The sequence below is a fragment of the Lipophrys pholis genome, assembly GCF_963383615.2.
Source record: "Lipophrys pholis genome assembly, chromosome: 3".
Taxonomy (NCBI): domain Eukaryota; kingdom Metazoa; phylum Chordata; class Actinopteri; order Blenniiformes; family Blenniidae; genus Lipophrys; species Lipophrys pholis.
Window position 1 is genome coordinate 19988812 of NC_137627.1, and position 21557 is coordinate 20010368.

The following is a 21557-nucleotide window of genomic DNA, read 5'->3' on the forward strand; positions in this document are numbered from 1 at the left end:
TTTTCGGCTGCGATCATGAACAATTCTAACAGTGTTATTAATAGTCACTGCTTTCTCATTTGAATCCGCGTGATTAATGATCATTTAGCTTTCCGAAAACACAACCGAATCCATTTTAGTGCTGCTGACAAAAACGCGTCCAATGTGTGATTGAATGATTCAATGCAAACAAAATCGGATGTAAGACTGCAATTGATGTTACAATGGTGGAAGAAACAGCCTCGAACCACCCGTCATCTGCCCTTTTCCTGAGTTGGAATGAGCTGTAGACAGCTTTATCTTTATTTTGAAAATACAGGGAATCTGGCACCCAACCAAAATGTACTCCTTGGTGGGAGGCAAATGGAGTGAGCCATGAGTCTAGAGTTAATCATGTGAGTTTTACTCTCAATGTGTGCAAGGTGAAAGCCCTACTCTCATAAGATTATATGAGATTTATTTGATGTTTTAACAAGTCTGCTGGTGAAGTCGCTTTAATCACTCCAAGGGCAAGAATAATCCAGTTCCTCCTGCAAAAAACAACAACAAAGATATTACCAGAGGAGAGGATATAAAGAGAAAGCCTCGCAGCAAATCGCACCCTGCATGTATGTGCTTTTAAAACATGTGCTTTGAAACCAAAAATACAACAACATTGAATTTAACCATGTCAAGAAATCCATTTGGTACACATATATGTTGCCTGATTTAATCACGTAACCAATTTAGAGCAGGACACAGGCAATTTTCCCTGAAGGGGAGAAACCATCTAATCACGTTTACATCATTTTTTTTTAGTCAGTTATTTTATTTAATTATATTTTTACGATGGATGTCGAATGAAATGGATTTCGGCGTGCAGAAATACACAAATGAACAATCCGATTCATCTGTGAAAAGAAGGTTTTCAACCATCTTAAATGAATAGACGTGAATGTTGATTCAGGTCTTAAACAGTCAACCATCGTAAAGAAATGATGCCGATATGCTGCAGCATCCAGTACATTATATATTTAACCTTGTACCGAAGTGTAAAGAGATTTATAAGAGAGAATTGAGATGAAAATGAAAATCACATTTCTTTTTCTTACATTTTTTTTTACCTTTAAAATTCATGTTCGAAAATCACTCTTGTGACGCCTGATAAGTGGAGTCAGCCAGACCTCTATTGAATACACAAATCGACAGTAGTGCTTTTAAGCAGCAGAATATGCTTTTTGACCTTCACAAACCGGGATCCTGAGAGCAAGATCTTTGCAGAACAAATCCCCTTGGTTCTCAAATGTTTGCATACAAAAGAGTGGCTTTGAACGTTCAGCTCTGCCCTGAAAGGAAAATATGATTTGAGTCCTGCACAAGCTACATTTCTCGTGGTTGTTTAGTATTCACCGATTTCCAGATCCTGTTCCCGGGTGGACGACAGCCTGAAATGCCAACTTTTTCATTTGGATGACTCATAAAAAAACATCAATAACTCAAAGATTCAAAGTAAAACTCACTCCTGGAGGCCTCGGCGATGATTTCCAGAAATCCCTCAGGTATGATCTCTCAATAACATCACAACACATGCTTCTTTTGTATTAAAAACCTGGCCTGGAGAGGCTCTGGGAAATATGTTGTATTTTTGTGCGTGACACATAAAACCAAAGGTCAAGCATGACGCTGACAACTGCTGTAGAAGGCAGATAGTGTAGCTATGAAGGATGGTGAGGAGAATTTTCTGCTCCAGATGTTCCAGGTGAGTTAACAGATTCTGTACTCAAGTGTGGAAAAACCCCTTTATGATTTCATTGTTCCTAGCTCTGCTGCGGTTTTTAGTCCTGCATTCAGATGTATAATCACTATACTTGTTTTGACAGAAGCGTCAATAAACTATTCTGTGAATGTGTCCTTTTTTTTCCAATTATGTGGGTTTTGTTGATTTAAGGATTTATGCTGCCTAGAAACTCACGTTTATTTTGAGATTAATACGATTATGGAGCGATGTATCAGAGATAAAGAGAAGTACAATCATCGAATGACCACATAATATACATTGAAACGATCTTCATCAGGACATTCAAACACTGACGAGTCATGATTGGAAATTCAGATTTAAGTTATTCAAAACCTTTATACAGTGTGTGTGTGTGTGTGTGTGTGTGTGTGTGTGTGTGTGTGTGTGTAAACTACATTTCGCTATGTTGGTTTCATTTCTTTGTATTATTGCAACTGTTTTTACGCCCATCAGCAGTTGCTTTTTAGAAATGATTCAGTTTCTTGTCCCGTTTTGGTCGTAGTGTGTACATGGTTTACTTTTTTTTCTCCTGTTAATGTGGATAACACAAAGTCAGGTATTGTCTGGGGTGTCTTGTAAATACCTTGGTAAGGGTGCTTCACGTGAAGCATTTGAATGAATATTCAGCACAGCAGACAACACAGTCACCCTGTGGTGGTCCTAATTACTTGTCCTGGTTAAAAAAAAAAAAAAAAAAGAGCCCTTGATGATTAGAGGACAATCCTTCCATTTTAGGTAGTTTGCATGCTGAGGATTTAATCAGGATAAATCATTCAGCTTTTTGTAAGCCTGTTCTTCTCTCCTGTTCAGTGACTCGAATTCAAATTAAAATGGAGTGTTTGCAAAAGGCACATTAGCCAGTAGGATTATGTCGATGAAACAATGAGAGGCAAAGCGCTTATTTTACGCATTTGGGCAAAATATATATATATATATATATATATATATATATATATATATATATATATATATATATATATATATATATATATATATATATATATATATATATATATATATATATATATGTACATAGGGGCCTATGTGTTGCTACCATATTGGATGGGTCACAGTCCAGCACCAGGGAAACGATCATAGACACATCAGATTATAGTGAGATCATAATAATAAAGAATAAGTTTACTGTAATCTAAATTTGTTGAGTTCTAGCAACCAGTGAGATGACACTTTCCTAAGCTTGCAATAGAGTAGTGGCAACGATAAAAGCTGAGTTTGTAAATCATGTGAACGTTTACATATGATTTCATGTTCACCTTTTTCTCCATGTCGATATTATAACACCCTGATCTTCAGGTCTAAAACACTGTAAATTAACCAAAGAGCTATACGGGAGAATAAACAAGATGTAAACGTTCACAGTGTTCAATCCACATGCTATAACGTAGATCAAAGATACAAACAATACATATAAAGCAAACCTAGTTGAAACACATTGAACAGATAAAAACATGGGTAATATCAAAAGGCATTAAAAGATAAGTAATGGTTCACATGGTGTCAAGGGCCAAAGAGATCAGGCGTTTTAAAAACAAGACAGGGAAGAGGCCTGTCTGATGGACAGAGGGACGAGTCATCCAACCACTTCGGGGCAATGACTCCCCTCTGAGCTTCCGCTTGGTTTTTGGCACTCTCACTCACCTGAGAGAGCGAGTCTGCGTTTTAACCCCGAATCAGGTCTGACGGGTAAGAAGGAGCAAAGCTGTTGACAGATTTGATATTAGATATTAGTGAGCTGATAACAATGGGTGTCGGGTTTGCTCTGGCAGCGCACTGAACAAAAATGTGAACCATCATTTATTGGCTGTCGTGTCAGGTTGTCACATCAAGTTGTAAAGTGTGTGCGCGCGAGAAGCTGCACTAAACGTTGCTTCAGCTCTAAATACTGATTATTTAGTGGAGAGTGAGAGAAATAAACTTAATCGACACACACACACACACACACACACACACACACCGACACACACACGAGAGCGTATATAACAAGCAATCTCACTCTGCTATATTCAGAGTTATAGGTCACATTTTAATGGAAAAAAAAGCATCCATGTCTGCCATTTGTAGCAACACAAACCACTCGAAAATCGGCTGAGAATTCAGTGAGTTATGATTGCTGTTATTGTTTTTATCGGAAAAATTGCAGTGTACGACCCATACATCGATCATGTTATTTTAGTATTCATTGTACTCGTTATGTTGTTTATATTAATCATGTTTGAAGCAAAATAAAAGGACTGAACAATTGACCGAATCACAAAAAAATAAGATTATATTGATATTTTAATGAACAACACATCTCAATGTAAGATATTCTAAATGCGGCAACTTTAGTTTTCCATTGCTTGTATTTACCACTGATAATGGAATCTTTTTTTTATCGGGTATCAAAGGATAACTACTTAGTATGAAAGAAAATAATGTTCCGTGAATTTCTGGGTATCCTTTGTGAGGCCATCATCAAGGCAAATGTACCAAAATAGAAATCCGTGGTAGGTTTGCAAATGTTTTCACAAAGATCCCTTTGGCTTGGATGAATAAATGTCCACGTGTTGACACGTTTGCTCAACAGAGCAAACCATATGTCGTGCTGTCAACAAAAGGTTTCTCAGCCTTTGGATGAAAAGAAGAAGAAAAAAAGGAAGAGGAGTCACACAATAAACAACCTCAAATATAAACATGCATTGTGTGCATGTCTTTTGTGTCATCTATTATTCATACTCCAGTGTTTGCTTTCTGAAGAGCAGAGGAACACCTCATTGAACGATGCCACTGAAGCTCAGCACGCACAAAGTAATCCTCCACACATCCCACTCACTTCCTCTACTGGTTTCCCCTATATTCCCTCGTTAATACTTCTCAACCTTCACTCTCTCCTGTCATCATCCTGTTCTATTACTCCTCTTTCTTTAATCAGCTACTCATCATTTACAGCCACTCTGTTCCGTTTCATTCTTGCCGCCATCCCTCACTCCCAAGGAGCTCGATAAGATCAACACAGCGTCACATGTAATGCAGATTTTAAAATGATCCCGCTGAATCTTTCTTCTATTTTTTTACCAAGTCTTCCCTACGTTCTCACACCGTGTCCCTTCGCTCCACCACCACCACCTGTCCCTGTGCGATCTGTCCCCGTCTGTTTTCTCCCATTGTCCTCGCTATTGAACCTTCCTTCCTGCTTTATTTCCTTTTACATCTCTCAGGTTGTTTTTTTTGACCCTCTGCCATATCTCAGCCATTGTTTGAGCAATGCCCTTGTAGAATTCCAGTTTTTTTTTCTATCACCATCCACACATTCCCAACACAAAGAAGGAATAAACACATATATGCGGCATTCCCTTGTCACATCAAGGACGCATGCCATTCAGATTACAAATAAACCTTCTTGGTTTTATGAATCAGGCTTGCAAAAGGTGGTACAACAGTGCACCACAATGATCATAGTCACCTGATTCCCCCTTTTATACAATGTTTTTTAATCCAACATTATGTGTTATGATAACATATGAAATATGCGTTGTTTGTATCCTTCATTTGTCAAAATAAATTGAAAATCCCAAATTCCACCCCTCCAAAGACAAAAAGGAAAAGAAAAAGAGAGCTGACCTTGTCACCAATCTATGAAATCCATCTAACTTTTCCATTTGCAGCTACATTGTCTCTCATGCTCACAGTTTAAAGCCGACAACCTAAAACTGCCGTGAACTGCCGCAAAGCAACAAACAGTGATGTGTCAGAGAACTCCGCAGAGAGTGACAAGTAAGTGTGTTTGACAGGGTCTTTGGTACTTTTCTACGAATGCAGTAACGTATGCATGACCACATCTCGCTTCATCACAGACACATCAGCAACCAGATGTGACGTGCAGCCTAAATTGAAGTCACAGCATGGCCCGTCAGCCAAGATAGCAGAAACCTACATGAAAATGTGTCTACCGTACCGTAAGACCACAACAACAGCTGCAGTGTGTGTTTCTCGCAAAGCATTTAGCCTCTTTTAAGAAAACTGGTTGAGAGGAGTGGCTCTCATAAATGGATACGGAGGGATGTTGTTTGATCAGGTAGAACAAACTCAGTCCATTGTCACTGTCACAAGTTTAGAATATTACTTAAGTCATTAGAAAATGATTCATCCTGTATATACATGCTTCATTCATGGCTTTAATTGGCCTTTTTGATCCTTCTGTTTGGCCCCAACAACACATCAAGTGAAAATGCATCCTTTTGAACCGTCTTGAAAATGAAGTCTGTTTTCATTGAAATGGCAGAAATGCTTAAAGCGATGTAGTTTTCATGTAGGGCCACTAGTGGATGCTGTTGTTTGTTTTTGTAATGAAACCAAACATACACATGCATGCAGAGAACAGTACACCATAAATATCAACAATGGCAAGTTCATGGACATTTGTAAAGGCAGGCGTGTTAGTGCCTGATGTATAACAATGACCCAGATTCGAATAACACATAATGTAATGAAACCTGAAATGTAATAAAAAGTGCTGAGCCCGAAATGTAATTAGAAAAAGTATAGCAAAACCCAAAATGTAACAACTGGTCAATAGTGTAAAAAGATTTTATAAGAACGTTATATATTGTAATATATCAGGCTCCAACACAGGTGACAAAGCTGGATTCCTATTACGGGTGACTCTTAACAACTCTCGGCAGTGTGAGAGTGAGTGGTTGGTGGTGGTCGGAGGGGCCGATGGCACATAATGGAAGCCTCGCCTCCATCAGTCTGCCCCAGGGCAGCTGTGGATACATAGTGTACGTAGTTAATGAATAATGCAATATAAAACGTCTTTGAGTGGCAAGAAAAGCACTACATAAAACCAATGCATTATTATTATTATTATTATTATTATTATTATTATTATTATTATTATTATTATTATTATTATTATTATTAACTAATGTATAAAACAACCAAGTCCCACGAGAATATAGATTCCGACTGGCCTCTATTGTTATTATTGTCCCTCCACCGACCCACGTGCAGAAGATTTACTATAGCCATGGTGCGCAGGCACAGCACCAGCATTTCAAACAAGTTGAATTTATTTCCACGGTGATGAGTGGGAGTGTTTTCGAAAAGTTCCACCTTATGAGCTATTTTCAAAAAGTTGTGATTTCAGTGGCTCCGAGCAAGGCCAAAATGCGAAAGTTTTCTCTTTTCACTTGAAAACATTGTCATGTAAATATGGCCTTTAAAATAAAGCACACCATGATAGTCAGTCATAATAATAGTCAGTTTAAACGTTTCACATGTAATTGAGAAAATGATGTTATAAATGTATGGCTTACTTGTGAATTGTGCGAGCGATTAGCCACACGGCAGATGTTATAGATGCCATTTTAATGACTAGTATATGGGTACATACCTCCACTTCCTAGTTTTTCTTGTACTTTTTGTATTTTCCACATATCGAATATAGTTTACGACTTATTGTTATGAGAAGAAAGGATGTCAAACCCTGTCAGGCGCAAAGGAATACATCCCTCTGTTATTAGGATATGGTTGAACCGTTGCTTTAAATTAGTTTCCCCACTGAGTACAAAGTGTTATATAGATACGAAAATATTAATCAGTGTGGGCATTGCTTCCTCGTACCATGCTCCCCCCTTTTGTGATTAGACAGGACGGACGCAATTCAATCAAGATAATAGCCTCTTAACAAGTCTCGGTGACCGCTACACTTAATTGCAGACGGGGCTGAATGAAATGCTCAGCAGAGCCTGATTTCATTTGTCTGCAGTAAAGTATCAATCATTTTGTGATCTTTGTTGTGAATTTAGCTTCTTATGCCACGACATGTGATCAAGACCTATGCGGGTTTTAACAGTTATCAGTTTCTTGTACACCGGTTTTCAAATGGGCCCTTATCACACACAAAATACAAGAGACACTATTGATTTAGCACATTAGCCATCATTAATATGGCATCTCAGGTGCCAGAGTGCAATACCAAGGGAGTTGTAAACGCTGATTCCATTGTCTATACTCCTTAATGTCTATCCAAAGTGGGCAAAACCGTGTGGCTTGGTGGCAAAAGTTGCAGACCACTGTTGTAGGCAGAAGCCATCCATCCAAACGGTAAATTCTTGGACTGGGTATGTTGTGCTCTGATAAATCAAAGCTGCCGGCTTTGTTGAGAATTGCATTGATGCCTGTCACATGAGAAAAACAAAGTCATAAATCAATCTGACGTTCAGAGTTTTGTCACAAGGGAACAAGAATACATCTGTTGTTATCCATAATGTTGTATTATGCAACAATGGAATAATTAAGGCAATATTGAGCAACAGATCCCGCTGTGCAATCTGAAAGTGTCGTTAATATAACTATGAAGATCTTATCTCACAAAAAATAAATAAAAAATGTGCGGCGGGAAATGCAGTCTGTTTCATCCCAGCTTAAGAAACAAGTGGAGACAAAAAAAAAAAAAGGGAATCTAAAATTTATTACCAAGACAGAAACATAAATTAGACACTACGTTTGCTTTTTAAGTTTGTCATAAGTTTCCCTCTCTTTCATGTGTAGACTCTGTCACCAGCTAAGATGGAGATACTGCAGAGATGTGTGTAGTTCCAGAGTAGAAAGCATCTGAGGACCGAAAACTCTGCCGTTAAGCCTTCTGCGTCTCGTGCCGCCTGTAAAACACTGCGTGATTCATTGCTATTGCTTCATCCGAAAGAACAATGAAAGTTCTTGTGTCACTTTGTTTCTGAAATGTTAATTAAAACTGGAGACGGTGTCATTACAAGCTGTCTTGCAACTTCTCATTATCATCAGTCACTCGAGAAAATAATGTCTCTATTACACTTTCCAGTCTAAACACACCAGAAATTAGTGTGTTAAATTACTCCATTAATGTTATAAATGGGGCTTTGAGATCTGTTTGTTGCTGCACCTCTTCTAGATATCCTGCTCATAGTCGGGTGAATAGCAGCAAAACAAAGTGAGGACTTTTTTTTTTGTTTAACAGGTTAGTTTGGTGTGATCCACTGAATTACACCCATATTTCTGTGTCAAGAACCAAAGGCCAGGGCAGCAGCGTTGATACAGGTACCAAAGATGTAAGAAGTAATGTGGAATTGTTTGGAATATCTTGTTTTATGCTGTATTCAGGACTATGTGATTGAACCAGGGGCTATTTGCAGGAGGAAATATATTCTTAAGGAAATTCAATCAGTGAAGCACGCTGGCAAGTAGTTACCCAACAACAGTACAAAAACAACTCTGGAAACAATTGTGCTTTAAGCTCAACTGCAGTCACAGTGAATAATGTTGACAAGAAAGGGTATTAGCCCATAAATGATGATAAAATCAATTCTAATTGTATTTCTTGGGAATTACAACACTGTCCAAAACAAACAAGAGGTCTCAAAGAATGAAATTCTCGTGTAATGTCTTGAATACTTAATAGGCCAGATACGGAATTCATTTTGCTGACCCATTTGATCGAACTTAGGGTCGTGCAGGAGGTGAAGCCAATCAGGGCTGACTTTGGGTGAAGGGCAGTATACAACCTGGACAGGTAGCCAGTCCAAAAAAATGTAGACATACAATCACACATACACACACATCAATACCACGTTAGAGACAACCAGTCGCTTAATATTCACTAAATCATTGGTCTGTAGGGATAATTTAAAGAGCCTGAACAAAACTGACGCCTGCACATGGATAACATTGATTGCCACCCATACCTTTTGATTATTTTAACGTCCGCTAAATTTCAACAATCTATGATTTCCAGGGCGATGCTAATGATCGCCTGCGATAAAAGACTCGTTTGATTTACACAGTGAAAAGCTGTGCAGCCTGGGGTCTGGGCGGGTTTAGTCGCACGGCATCAGACATCAGCATCTTTGCTAACTGACTAAGAAAGACATCGCTGACCCCCTGTTGTACAGGCAAAGGCTATCCCTGAGGCTGTGCTGTTCACTCATAACCAGATCCTCTTCGAGTATATTATTTTCTGCACCAGTGTTCAGTCACTGCCTCGGGCGGGCAGGAAAAAAAAAAAATTACACAGCTGATGGATAGAGAGAGAGAGAGAGAGAGAGGGAGAGAGAGAAAGAGAGAGAGAGAGATGCACAAGATAAAGAGTGACTCAGACACTGAAACATCAACCGGGGGGGAGGGGGTTTGCATTTCTTGTCGCCCGTTGTGATATTGTCTATGGAGGGTAGTAACAAAACAGATCGTTTAGCCAGTGTGCTTCTCTAATTGTCTACCTGACAGCAATTAGATGGGCGCTCGTTAAAGCATTACCCTCATTAGGTTACAGACGACTGCGGAATTAAACCCGGCACCATGTAAGTGTGCCTCAAACTATAGGGGCAAGACCCGGCACTGGTGGTTCGGCCAAGGTGACTGTAAGCAGGTTTACCGCGCCTCACAAACTAATGAGTCGAGGTGTTTGGCTGTAAACGCTTCTCAATTGGCTCTTTGTTTTGAAAGGTTAATCAGGCTGATTAGCAGATTACTCACCTGTTTAAGTGGGCCTGGTGAGATGTGAGAGAGGTTGGTTAGGGTCCGTAATGCCCCTGTCGGTCCCCTTCCAGCAGAAAGCAAAAAGATAGAGGGCACACAGACCAGTTCTGACAACAGGCCCGGACAGTCTCGCACAGTTTAGCCTGCCTCCAATCTCTGTTCAGCTCCAGTTTCGCCTCGGCTGGGCACAAGGTTTATCCAGTCCTGTCCGTGTGTGAAACGTGTTCAGTTCAAGTTTCCTTATATATTGTTTTGTGCTTTCCAGAGATATAATTCAGATTAATAGATGCAAGTTCAGTTCCAGTTGAGATGAAGCTCCAGTTTCGCCCTGCCAGGACTCGCTCGACTAAGTTCAGTTCACCGAAATTGCTTTTTTTTCTGCGTGGATTAATAGAGTGGAGCCACTTGGAGTGAATGATGATAGGAGTCATATTTGGCTTCAGGAAGAGCCATCCTTAAACGTGTAACAGGCATTCCACAGGTATTATTTCTTTTCCATTTGCGTGGCCGATCAGATTGTACATCCAGATTGAGCGTAAATGCCTATCCAATGTTGTTTCCCATTTAGTCATCCATGTTTTTCTCTCCTTTATTTTACTCTGAAACATACCCACAGGCTTCTCCACGATGTCGTTTGAATAAATTAAGTGACTCCGAGTGTCTCCATTTCCCATCGATGCAGATGACGAAGATTGAAAAAATCTTTGCGGTAAAAATGATTAAGATGATCACGCTGACAGCTTGATCCTGCGAAAGGCCCAAACAAACACTTGGCCTTGACACGGTTGTCCAATCCAGACATGAGAACCAGGATAAGCACTTGAATGTAAACCAGACTACAGATTTAAAAACTCCATGGAAAGATCCACGGAAAGAAAATGGCATAGGTACAGGAAACGGGAGATACAGGAAGATGAGCTATAGGGCTTTTTTTTTGTGTGTGTGTGTGTGTGTGTTCTTCAGAGTTTTCGCCAGCTTCTCCCTGATAGATACATCCAGTCTCCATATTGACCAATCAGAAGAGCATCATCAGGGTTCTGGGAAAGAAAAAAAGTGAGAAAACCTATGAGAATACGGCACGAAGCAGAAGGAACAGAAACACACGATATGGACATGGGGGACCAGGCTGTAATATCACTTTCTAAAGGAATATTTGGAGGAAATTAAAGGGTACAATAAAGCAGGAATCTGGTGGTATTTTTAAACATGCAAAAGATGTCTCAATTTGAGACAATTAGATTCAACTGAGTTCGGTGTGAATGTGACCAAACAACCTTTTTTTTTACCGCTGCAATTAAATAAGTGTATCTGCCTTTATCTTTTGTGAATAACTATTTCCAGACGCCACTCAGAAATTAAAGCAGAAGAGGCGGAAAACACAAATTCATAGAACTTGGATGTACAAGACAGGGGTGAGGACAGTATTGTGAATAGCAATGGCTTTATTTAGCTTGGGGAAAATAAACTTGTCAGGTGATTTAACACCTTTTATACAGTGTAATAACCTGAGTTGGATTTAATCCTAACCATGGGGCAGATTTATACAAGTCTCAGTGGCGGCTGCTATAATTTGTTTTCACATTGTATGTCTTGATTTAGAAGTTGAGGAAGAGCTAAACAAGACAGGGAAAACATTTGTATTTGTGTGACTTTACACCTCCCTTGGGGGAACGACGATGAAGTCAAACCTTGTAGCATGAGGAATATAGGAAGTGAAAGTTGAAAAGTGTATTTTTCCTGACTTCATGACAACATCGCAGCCGGCTTACAGGCGAATCTTTGGAAAGCTACAAGGCTAAACTTGTCTTTATTAGTTTTGTATATATTTTTCCAAGTATTAAAGATGCAATAACATATCCAGGATGTGGGGGGAAAACAGAGGGGGAATTAGAAATTGTTTGAGCATACATTGTACTTTGAAGATTGAACTTGATGGAAATATAATGATGGCAAATTACACTTAGAACTTATGCTCCGTTTCAAAATGATAACAGTAACATATCAAACTGTTGTGGGGGCTGTATAAAGGTCTGTTTGTCTTTTATATTCTATGATGGATACCAAACTGGGATAAAAATAAGTCTATTTGAATTATTTAAATTTGACTCGTATTTCCAATAATGACTTTGTGTGAAGAACGTAAGGCGCCTTGAACATTACCAATTTACAAGCATTCGAGGTGTTCTTATTTAAACGTGCACCGGGGGTTTCTAACGTGCTTAATGAAATGTGGTCAAACCTGTCCGTTGTATCTTTAGACAAACATCTGTAAAAGAAAAGTTTGAAGACAAGGGGAGGCGAAGACGTACAGCAGCATGGAGAGTAATGCAGCTGTGCTCGTTGTGGCAGTTTATTGCCACGGCAGGTGTTTGCGAGGTGTACGTTTGTCAGGAGAGCATTCCTTAACTGTCAGAGGGAATATTTCCAAACTGCATTTTACTTATTGTGTCAGTTCAAGAATGAAGCACAAACTTCTTAATGTGTTCGACCGTATTCATCCATCACAACCTGCTGCACATCTTCACTGTCTCCTCCTCAATCACCCTCCACTCCTCTCCCCGCTCCTCCATCACTTTTGCTACACACGCAAGGATGGATGAAAGAGACGGAGCGATCGCGAGGAGAGGGAGTACAAGGTGGCGTGCAAAGATTGTGGCATGGTGCGAGTGTTGAAGTTTAAAAAAAACAAAACGAGCGCAGGAACACAGACAAGGATGTTATGGATTAAACACAGACGGAAACACAGTGATAATGTGGGCCATAAATAGTATGCAAAAGAGCATGGGGGGACATTTGGGAAGGAAGCACAAGATGAGAATATCCTTCATCTTTATTGCTCCAAGAATCTTTCTTACTTTTTCTTCTATTTTAGAAAAAAACCCATCAAAAAATAACCCCGACTCAACAGTTTCCACAGACACTTCATCAGTTGACCCTGATTTGAGTGAAAAATATTGCAACAATCCTTATTATTGGTTAATCAGTTTCTACTCATCGTTTCCTCCAGCCAAAGGTTACAGTTGGATCGGATTGTCTCTGAAATGAAAAATCAAATCCTGAAAACAGCTTCCTCAAGCTTAAAGGCGCCGTCCTCAGATAACCACCATCCCTCAGAAGTGTGAGTGGATTTACCGGCACACGAAGCCTGAAAACAGAGGCTGTGAGTCAGCAACATTTGACAGTGGCACTTACGATTAATTAACACTGACTTACAATAAATCGCTTATCAAAATAATTTCATTATAATGTGTGAAAAGTGTTATCAATCAACTAATCCATTAACTGACTAATGGCTGCTGTCTCAGTAATTGTTCTGTGCTGTACGCGCCATAAATTAAATGTCATTGCTTTGATTTGAGTTATGGTGGAGGCATGGATATCAAGGATAATCTCTAACTTTAAAAGCAAAAAAAAAAACAAATGAAAAACAACTGTACTTATTTCTGTGGTTGGATGAGATCAAACCAGCAGAAAGATGAAGGTTCAGAGGGCAAAACGTTGCACGGGAGTCGGGCCAGGGCAGGCAGGGATAGGTCAGGAGCAATGGGACGAGAGAAGGGAAGCAATCGTAGGAATATAGAGAAAAAGAATCAGGGGGTGCTTAAGTTTGAAAGTGTCAGTCATTACTCTGTGTAGTATTGGCTGGATCTCTTTATGAGGCCAAGAGAACCTTCAGATCTTAAAGTTTCTCCATTCGACACTACGAGGCCGCCTGTCGTCTGCTGCTGGAGGCATCCGAGAATCAGAGAGATCGAGAGAGAGAGAGAGAGAGAGAGAGAGAGAGAGAGAGAGCGAGAGAGAGAGAGAGAGAGAGAAGTGGAAGGAAACAGAATGGCAGAAAGAGACATTGAGAGAAATGATGAGAAACAGAGAAAAACAGTGACAAAAATGAAGCTAAACAGCACAGAATATATCAAATGGGTGAGAACGAGGAAGGAAAAATGTCATGACAGCCAGAAAATGGGTAAAAGGAGGAGGAAGACAAAAAGCAGAGAGAGAGAAAACTAAGGGGGGGGGGGGGGGGGGGGGTGGAAGGGGGGGGCTTGAGAAGCGGATTCAGGGAGACAGACAGCAGTGAAGAATGAGACTGGGCATACAGGATGACACTGAAAGGAGTGATGATAGATTAAAATACACGGAGGACAGACAGGCTACAGGGTCATGGGTGGGCCATAGGGAGAACACGCACTTGCACTTCACACAGGCAAACACTCGTCCCTGTGCTACCCTTCGCTATTTTCCGATCTCTCCCTAACATTGCGGGAACATTTGTGTCGGCCCAAGGCTACACCTCGTACATAACAACTCACAAAGTGCACGGACAGACTGGCGGGGATTCGGTCGCCGACCCTCACACTTGTGTTACTCATGTGTGAGGTCACTGTCGAGACTCACATTAGCGTGACCCGGGGACGTGCCCTAAAATTAACCTAAATGCTTGTCGTAACCTCACAAAATAAACGTTTTTAACCTCGCAGCGACGTGTTTTTTTTTTTTTTTTTTTTGGTCACCGCGATGTGACGGCGCACAGAGTTTTGCCCCTGCAACACAATACGAGGCGCAAACACAAAATCGCTATTAAACACACAGGCAGGCGTGCAGGTGCTCCAATTTAATGTTTGCGTGATAGTTGTTGAACTAAATGCACTTGGCTTGACATAATCATAATATGTTTGACTCAAGCTTATAATTACTGCTCATCCTGACAGAAAAATTCCCCACTCAGTATTCAGGTTGACGCTGAATCCACAGACAGCATCTCAGCGTCATGAGATCCAGCTCCGGCTCCAAGGTGACACCATGGATGCCAAAATGTTGTCTGCTCTATGTATAATTGTTGGCTAATTGGGTATAGCAGCCTACCCAGACAGTATTTCCCAGTACATCGCAGGAGGATAATTATTCACTCTTCTTTTATTCTAAATGAAATCTGCATTTAAATGAATACGTTCACCTTTCTAAATTGCTTGGTCTGACCCTGATTGTGGGGAAACTCACTATTTTAGCAAAAGTGATAATTGGAAATACTGGTTGTTGCGGCGAACAAAGAAAGAAGTAGGTATTAGCAAGTGCTGCGGTTACGAAGAAGCTCTTGAGAAAGCCATCACGGAGTTGCGAAGTTACTTCATCAGTAGATTAGAGATAAAAAAAAAACTAGTTCCTTGAAAAATCACTCTGCTTTGGCTTTAATTGTACCTCAGCGTAATGACTGATTCACTCGTCAGGTTCGGCTGAAGTTCCATCACTTAGTTGAAAGTCAAATGGTGGCGCACATGTGTTATTTTCATTTGTTTGAATGAATCAGCAGTTACTAACATATTTTTAAATTGCACACAGGCTACAGTTTATCGTAGTCGTACAGAATTCTGCCCACCTGTTCTCAAAAAAAAAAAAAGAAAAGAAAACTGATTTGTATCCTAACGACGACGAGGCAAAGCAGCAACAACAGAGCTTATATAAACTACTAACAGGCAGATTGCAGCAGACAGATTTTAAAAAGGTAAGTTCTTTTTTAGAGTATTTATTTCTTAATAATAACGGGATACTAATGCATAACTACCAAAATGTGGCATCATAGTAATGCTTTAACAAGTAATGCCGGATTCCCAATAGACAATTTGTGATTGCAAATTGCATTAAGATAGGTTAAATTCTGGGGCATCGTGTTTATCACTGATGTATCTTTGTGTGTGATTGTGTAACAAAAAGACGCCCGTTTAGAAATATTATCCAACACACAAACCCACAGCCACAATGATTCATCCAATTCACCCCTATGAATGTGCACAAAATAGTCTGCGTACAGCAAACAAAGGGAAAAAAAAACCATCACCCACAATGTACCTATTTTTTTTTTTTTTTATGTTGGGTCACATTTTTGACAACCCTGGGCCTTTAATGGGGTCTCTCTGTGTAGCTGTCAGTTTGCTCTGTTCCTCAGGCTCTCTGAGTCACTGCGGCGCTCTCTCTGATCAGATCAATGTTGCCTTTCTCTGCAATGCAGCAACCAGTGAAACAGATCACAGACACAGTTACACCCTCAGAAACCCCAACCGCCTTTGTACAAACACAGGAGTATTATCCCTCATTGTGGGTTGCCCTCAAAGTGCCAACGATCTTGGAATCAAAGCAAAGAAACAAAAGAACACAAAAGGGCAGTGGCAACTTTTTCTTCCTGGGTAGAGAGTTGAGAAGAAAAAAAAAAAAAATAGATAAAGAGGGAAAAAAACTCTTAACAATTAGAATGCGTCACCGTCTTGTTGTCTAAAGAAAGAACTCTTGAGTGGCACACCTCAGCTGGATAAGGTTGAAGTGAGGTTGGAAGTGTTAATTAGGTCTATGGGGGGAAAAGCCTGGGCTGGTGCATATGGTGGCACCGTTGTGATCCAGCAACATAAAGTTCAAGCACTTCAAGCAAGTTTCATATTAGTTCACATTAGTCTTCCAAATCCCGCCTTGTAGCAGATTTAAACAGCACTAACCAAACTGTTTTCTTGCGTTCATCCAATTTGCCCATCCGCCGCTCGGCGTACCTCGGGAAATATTTGTGGAAACTTCCGTCTCCCAATAATTTAAAACGTAGCACATATTGTCAGCGTTCAGGTGAGCCGTTCCGTATAGCTTTGTTCAGGTTTCAAGAGGTTCATCTATCGAAACGGATGGGTTTTGTAAAATGTTTATCATTTGTCAGGATTTTAGATATGTACTTTGTTTGGTTTCTCTTTTTTCTTCCTGATTGTGTGTCGGCCACACTGCATTCTCCCATTCCTGTCTGTGTGCAGCTGTTTTTTTTGTTTCCCTTGGTTTTCAATTGTGTATACAAGTGTAGTCCACTTGTCTTTTCTTGTCAGGGTGTCATGTAATTGTGCCCTCCGAGCCTGTCTTTGTTGACTTTTCCTAACTTGAGTAATTCAGGGTGATTTCACACCAGTAATAGCTTGTACCCTTTACAGTACCCTTGACTGCGTCATTGTGTTGAAAAGTATCCAATACCGTGTAAAAACTATGTCTGAGTCTTGCGTGGCATTTAAGTTAAGCACAATCTCTTTGTACGCGTGACACTAAAGACAATTTAAAAACTGCTCGTACAGCTCATTTCATACAATAATTACAATTTGAGCTGAGAGCAATGCCAATCGTATGTCATTGTGCCCGAAAGTAACAGGCTTATTGAAGAGCCTGCAAAAGTTCATGAAGGTTAAAACTTATCGTAAACCTGCTGGCAACGCTGCTGCTCTCTGCACAGAGCTTTTCTGCTATCAGCGCGAGGCTCAATGACAACTCATTTCAACCCATTCACCGGGGCCAATTGAATGACATATTAACTACAGATAACGTATTTCAACTCAGCTGTTTAAACCACTTGTGTCAAATAGTGTATCTATTCCAATAAAACCTCCATGTCCTGAGTGGATTAGTGTTAAAGGGGAAGTGGACTATAGAAGGCTTATTACAGGTAGAAAAAAAAATTTAAATTGTTGCTGAGCCATATTATAGCACTATGCCAGAGCATTTCACTCAAGCTGTATATACAAGTTAAAATCACTTCTAAGATCTGCATCATGGAAAGGAGGCTTGATTGCATAAAAAAGAAAAAAAAAAATATCTGATAGATTCTGCTGCCAGACTGTGTTACATAAAGGCACATTTGGATCAGCCATTCCATGGAGGAGACTTTTAAAACTATGTAATTGTGCAACTTCATGCTTTCACACATCACAAACTTCAACTTGATTACCATTGTCAATGCAAGATGATCTTCTTAAATAAGTCATCCCACTTTAATCAGACAAAATATCGTTCTTTTTCAGTGCTGTGGCAGCCGTTTACCAGAGCTCCTGTCTGCCATCAGGTCAATAGCAACTGCTGTAGGAATTATTAAAATACTGTCTTTGATGCTGGCAGAGGAGATCGATCCATGACTAGACATGATAAACCCAACAGATGAGTGAAAGCCTATAGCTCAAGCAGTACTTATCGTTCCCCACGGCAGAATATTAACTGATTTTAGTGCAAGAATTGGGTTGTGACCAGGTTGAAATTAAACCTGTCATCTAAACTCACTGTAACATCTTCAGAAATGAGTTTTCAATAGCAGCACAGACTCTGGTTTTCTAATTTCTTGGTGTCAGAGAGGCCTGTTTTTATCACTCTTCTCGGCTGAATTGTCCAGGGTCATCCAGCTTTCTTTTGTGCTCGTTTTATTGATGTTTTTTTTTTTCTCTCTCTCTCATTTTGCTTCTTTCCTTCTACATTCATAACCACAGATCCTTCATATAGTGATGCGTCGACGCACCCAAATACCTCTGACCTCTGCCGACTGTTCCTGCTACTTACCGCTAATTCAGTTAACCGAGCACCCTAGAGAAGGAGTTATTTCTGGTTGTGGTGAATTCTCCTTTTCACTATCATAGGCTAGTCATATCATGGCATGCACAACTGCAGTGTATAGTCTTGAATTGATGCGGGGGTGATATGTTCTCTCGTAATGGAATGGGTCTGCTAGGACTTGCTTTCGTTAACACTGGGGAGGCTTGAGTACACTTTGAGTGAATATATTGCAAAACAAGATGCTTGGATTTGCATAAAGAGCACCCTCAAGGGCCACATATACACTGTGAGTATATACAGCATCATAAACATTGATATATCCACTCGAGTATAAAGATTTAAAATAAGTAGATCCACTGTGCGCAGTGCTACATTAATTCTGTGTCTCTCTATAGGGAAACACTGTGTCAAAATAGAATATTAAATAAATAAATAAAAATGAATCAAAATATTAGCATTAAAACAGTTTAGTTTTTTTCCCTTTTTTACTCTTCAGATACTTTAAAGGTGTGGCCTGCGAGCTAAAACCTGCCCCTGACTCACGGGATAACCTCGCAAAGTGTCAAAAATAACAAAGGAGAAATTTAAAGTGAGTTCCTTTATTATTTACATCAATATGGATACCATACTGTAAGTTTCTGGAAACATACACGCTGAAGTTCGGAGCATTTAGAATCAAATTTTGGTTCAAATTTACCCACTTTTAATGAGAAGTGTGGATCTTTTAGGCAGCATTTATTGAATTTTTTTTTCATACAGAAGAAACATCCTTTTTCACCGCTTCTTCGAATATGTCATTCTTAACGCAGCCCAGGGTTGCTAGTTTCAAAGCAAAATAGTTTATGGGAGGAGGATGCGTGATTGACAATGAGGTGAATAATAGTTGCTGTTTTGTGATGGTTGATCTCACATTTATTTCAAAAGGATTCTCAATGTCAACCCAGACAAAAAGTGACTGCAAATCATATTATACTTTGGGAACAGTACCTAAGAATGTCTAGTTGAGGGCATAATGTCAAAATAAAACTCCCTCAAGGAATTTAAGTGTTTTCTTTGTCTAAACTTTCTAAGGACAACTCTCTTTAGAAACCTCAATGAGTTCTTTGAGTTAACTTGTTCTATATGTCGTTGTTCAGAAGTGAAGCCTGGTAATTGCCCAAAAAAAAAAAAAAGTCTTTGGCTGCACTGTTAAGTTAATTTTGAATTTCTTTTTCATAACAACCTTTCTTAAATGTCTTGAAAAATTGTGGTAATAAATCTACCTTGACACACAAATGCAGTGCCAGTTCTCCCCCTCTGTCTCTCCAGCCATCTTTCCCATGCAAAAGGATTGTGTCTCATTTATTCATTCCCTCATTCACACTCACTCAGTTTCTCACTGTTCTCTTCTCGGCTATTATCTCGCTCAGTTTCACACACTCACTTGCACATTGTCTACCTCCTGTCCCCCATCTCTTTCAGCTTGACTTGTCTTTCTTTGTGTCCCTTCTCTTCATGTCTCCCTGCACTCTTTTCCCTGTCAACTTCTCAGTTCCTCTTTTCACCCCTCTGAAATGCTTCCTCCTTGCTCTGGTGCGCACATTCTTTATGTCTATCGCGCCGCCCGGCGTCTCTACTACCTGCCAATTCCTTGGGAGAGGTGGGCTCTTTGGCGACAGATGGTGGTCTGATTTTCATCTCAATGGCGACTCTGGATGAGAAGCGGGCCTTGGTGGGCGAGAGCAGCTCCTCATTGGCCGAGGAGTCAGTCCTTGTCATTGAGCTCCGTCCACTGCTCTCCTCCTCGACCAACGCCACGGTGTCTCTCAGAGTGTTGCTAGGCGACATGGCCCTTGACGATGCTAGGGCCTGGTCGTCCTGGCTGTCGGTCATCTTTGAGGCAGAGCGAGGGAGGACTTGGACTTGATTGCTTCCTCCTTGCCCATTGCTCTGCGGTCTTGGCGCGGTTGCCGCCATGGCGCCTTTTCCGTGGCCCGCTCCATGGTGGCTGTAAACCTTGTATCGTATCATTAAGATGATAATGAAAACCAGCACAGAAGCAACAATAATCCCTCCAATGATGATGATCATCGTGCCACCCAGGAAGTGGCTGCGCAGCTCTTCACAATGGCTGAATGCCGTTTCGGTCGTGAATGACAGACAGCCCAAAGGACGTGTAGCAGTCAGTGATGTGATGACGTCATCAAGCACAGCCAAGACACACAGGTCATAGTTGCGTCCGGGGGCAAGATCTCGGACCAAGAAGTCGTTGCTGCTGGATGGAATCATCCTGTATGGACGAGACAAAAGAGAAGACCACATCAGTTCATGTCATACAAAGAAAATGAGACGTAACTTTTTTTTCTTAATAACACATAAAATATTTTAAAAGTGAAGCTTGACTCTTTCATCACCATCCATCATTGGTCTATCGCACCTCATACAAGTTCTAGTATTTATCTGGTCAGCTGAACATTCAATTCTATTTCAGGCTTACAATACAGAGTTACATGGGCCATTTTCTTCAATTAGTTTATATTACCCTAAAACTTTCACAGTATTTTCAAAGTAAATCTTCACTTGCAGCAAATATGTTTATTACGGATCCACATCAATAGGAGAAGTGGGTCAGACACACACAAAAAGGAGGTGCATTTTTTTAAGGAAAGACATCAAGACAGGAAAATAAGTGATTAACTTTAATGCCAATAATTCTCTACAACGTGCCACAGAGTCTTGAAACAATGCTGACAATGACAATGCACAATAAGGCTGGTCTTATTAGGTGAAAGCTGTCCTCCAGGGAAAGTAGAAAAGAAATGGCACACATACTGTATATGTGCAATACAGAGCACTTTTTTGGTTTCCTTACATTGTGCTGAGTGTTATAATGTGGAAGCTCCAACAATGACACGTGCACTATCTTTAGACATTCCCGTGTATCTCACTGGCCTTATTTCCCCACAGAGCTGAGATT

General features: G+C 40.2%; 1 protein-coding gene across 1 annotated transcript in view; it reads right to left on the reverse strand.

Annotated features, from left to right (window-relative positions):
• Nucleotides 1-20869, reverse strand: part of LOC308107432 (leucine-rich repeat and fibronectin type III domain-containing protein 1-like protein) — a gene marked incomplete at its 5' end in the record, with an annotated part of 30204 nt that extends 9335 nt beyond the window's left edge. Inside the window, 2 exons of the mRNA XM_080459751.1 lie at nucleotides 10268-11307; nucleotides 20221-20869. Coding sequence (XP_080315877.1) covers nucleotides 11300-11307; nucleotides 20221-20869 — 657 coding nt within the window. The 3' untranslated portion in view covers nucleotides 10268-11299. The remainder of the gene's footprint in view (nucleotides 1-10267; nucleotides 11308-20220) is intronic.
• Between the last annotated feature and the right edge of the window lie 688 nt (nucleotides 20870-21557).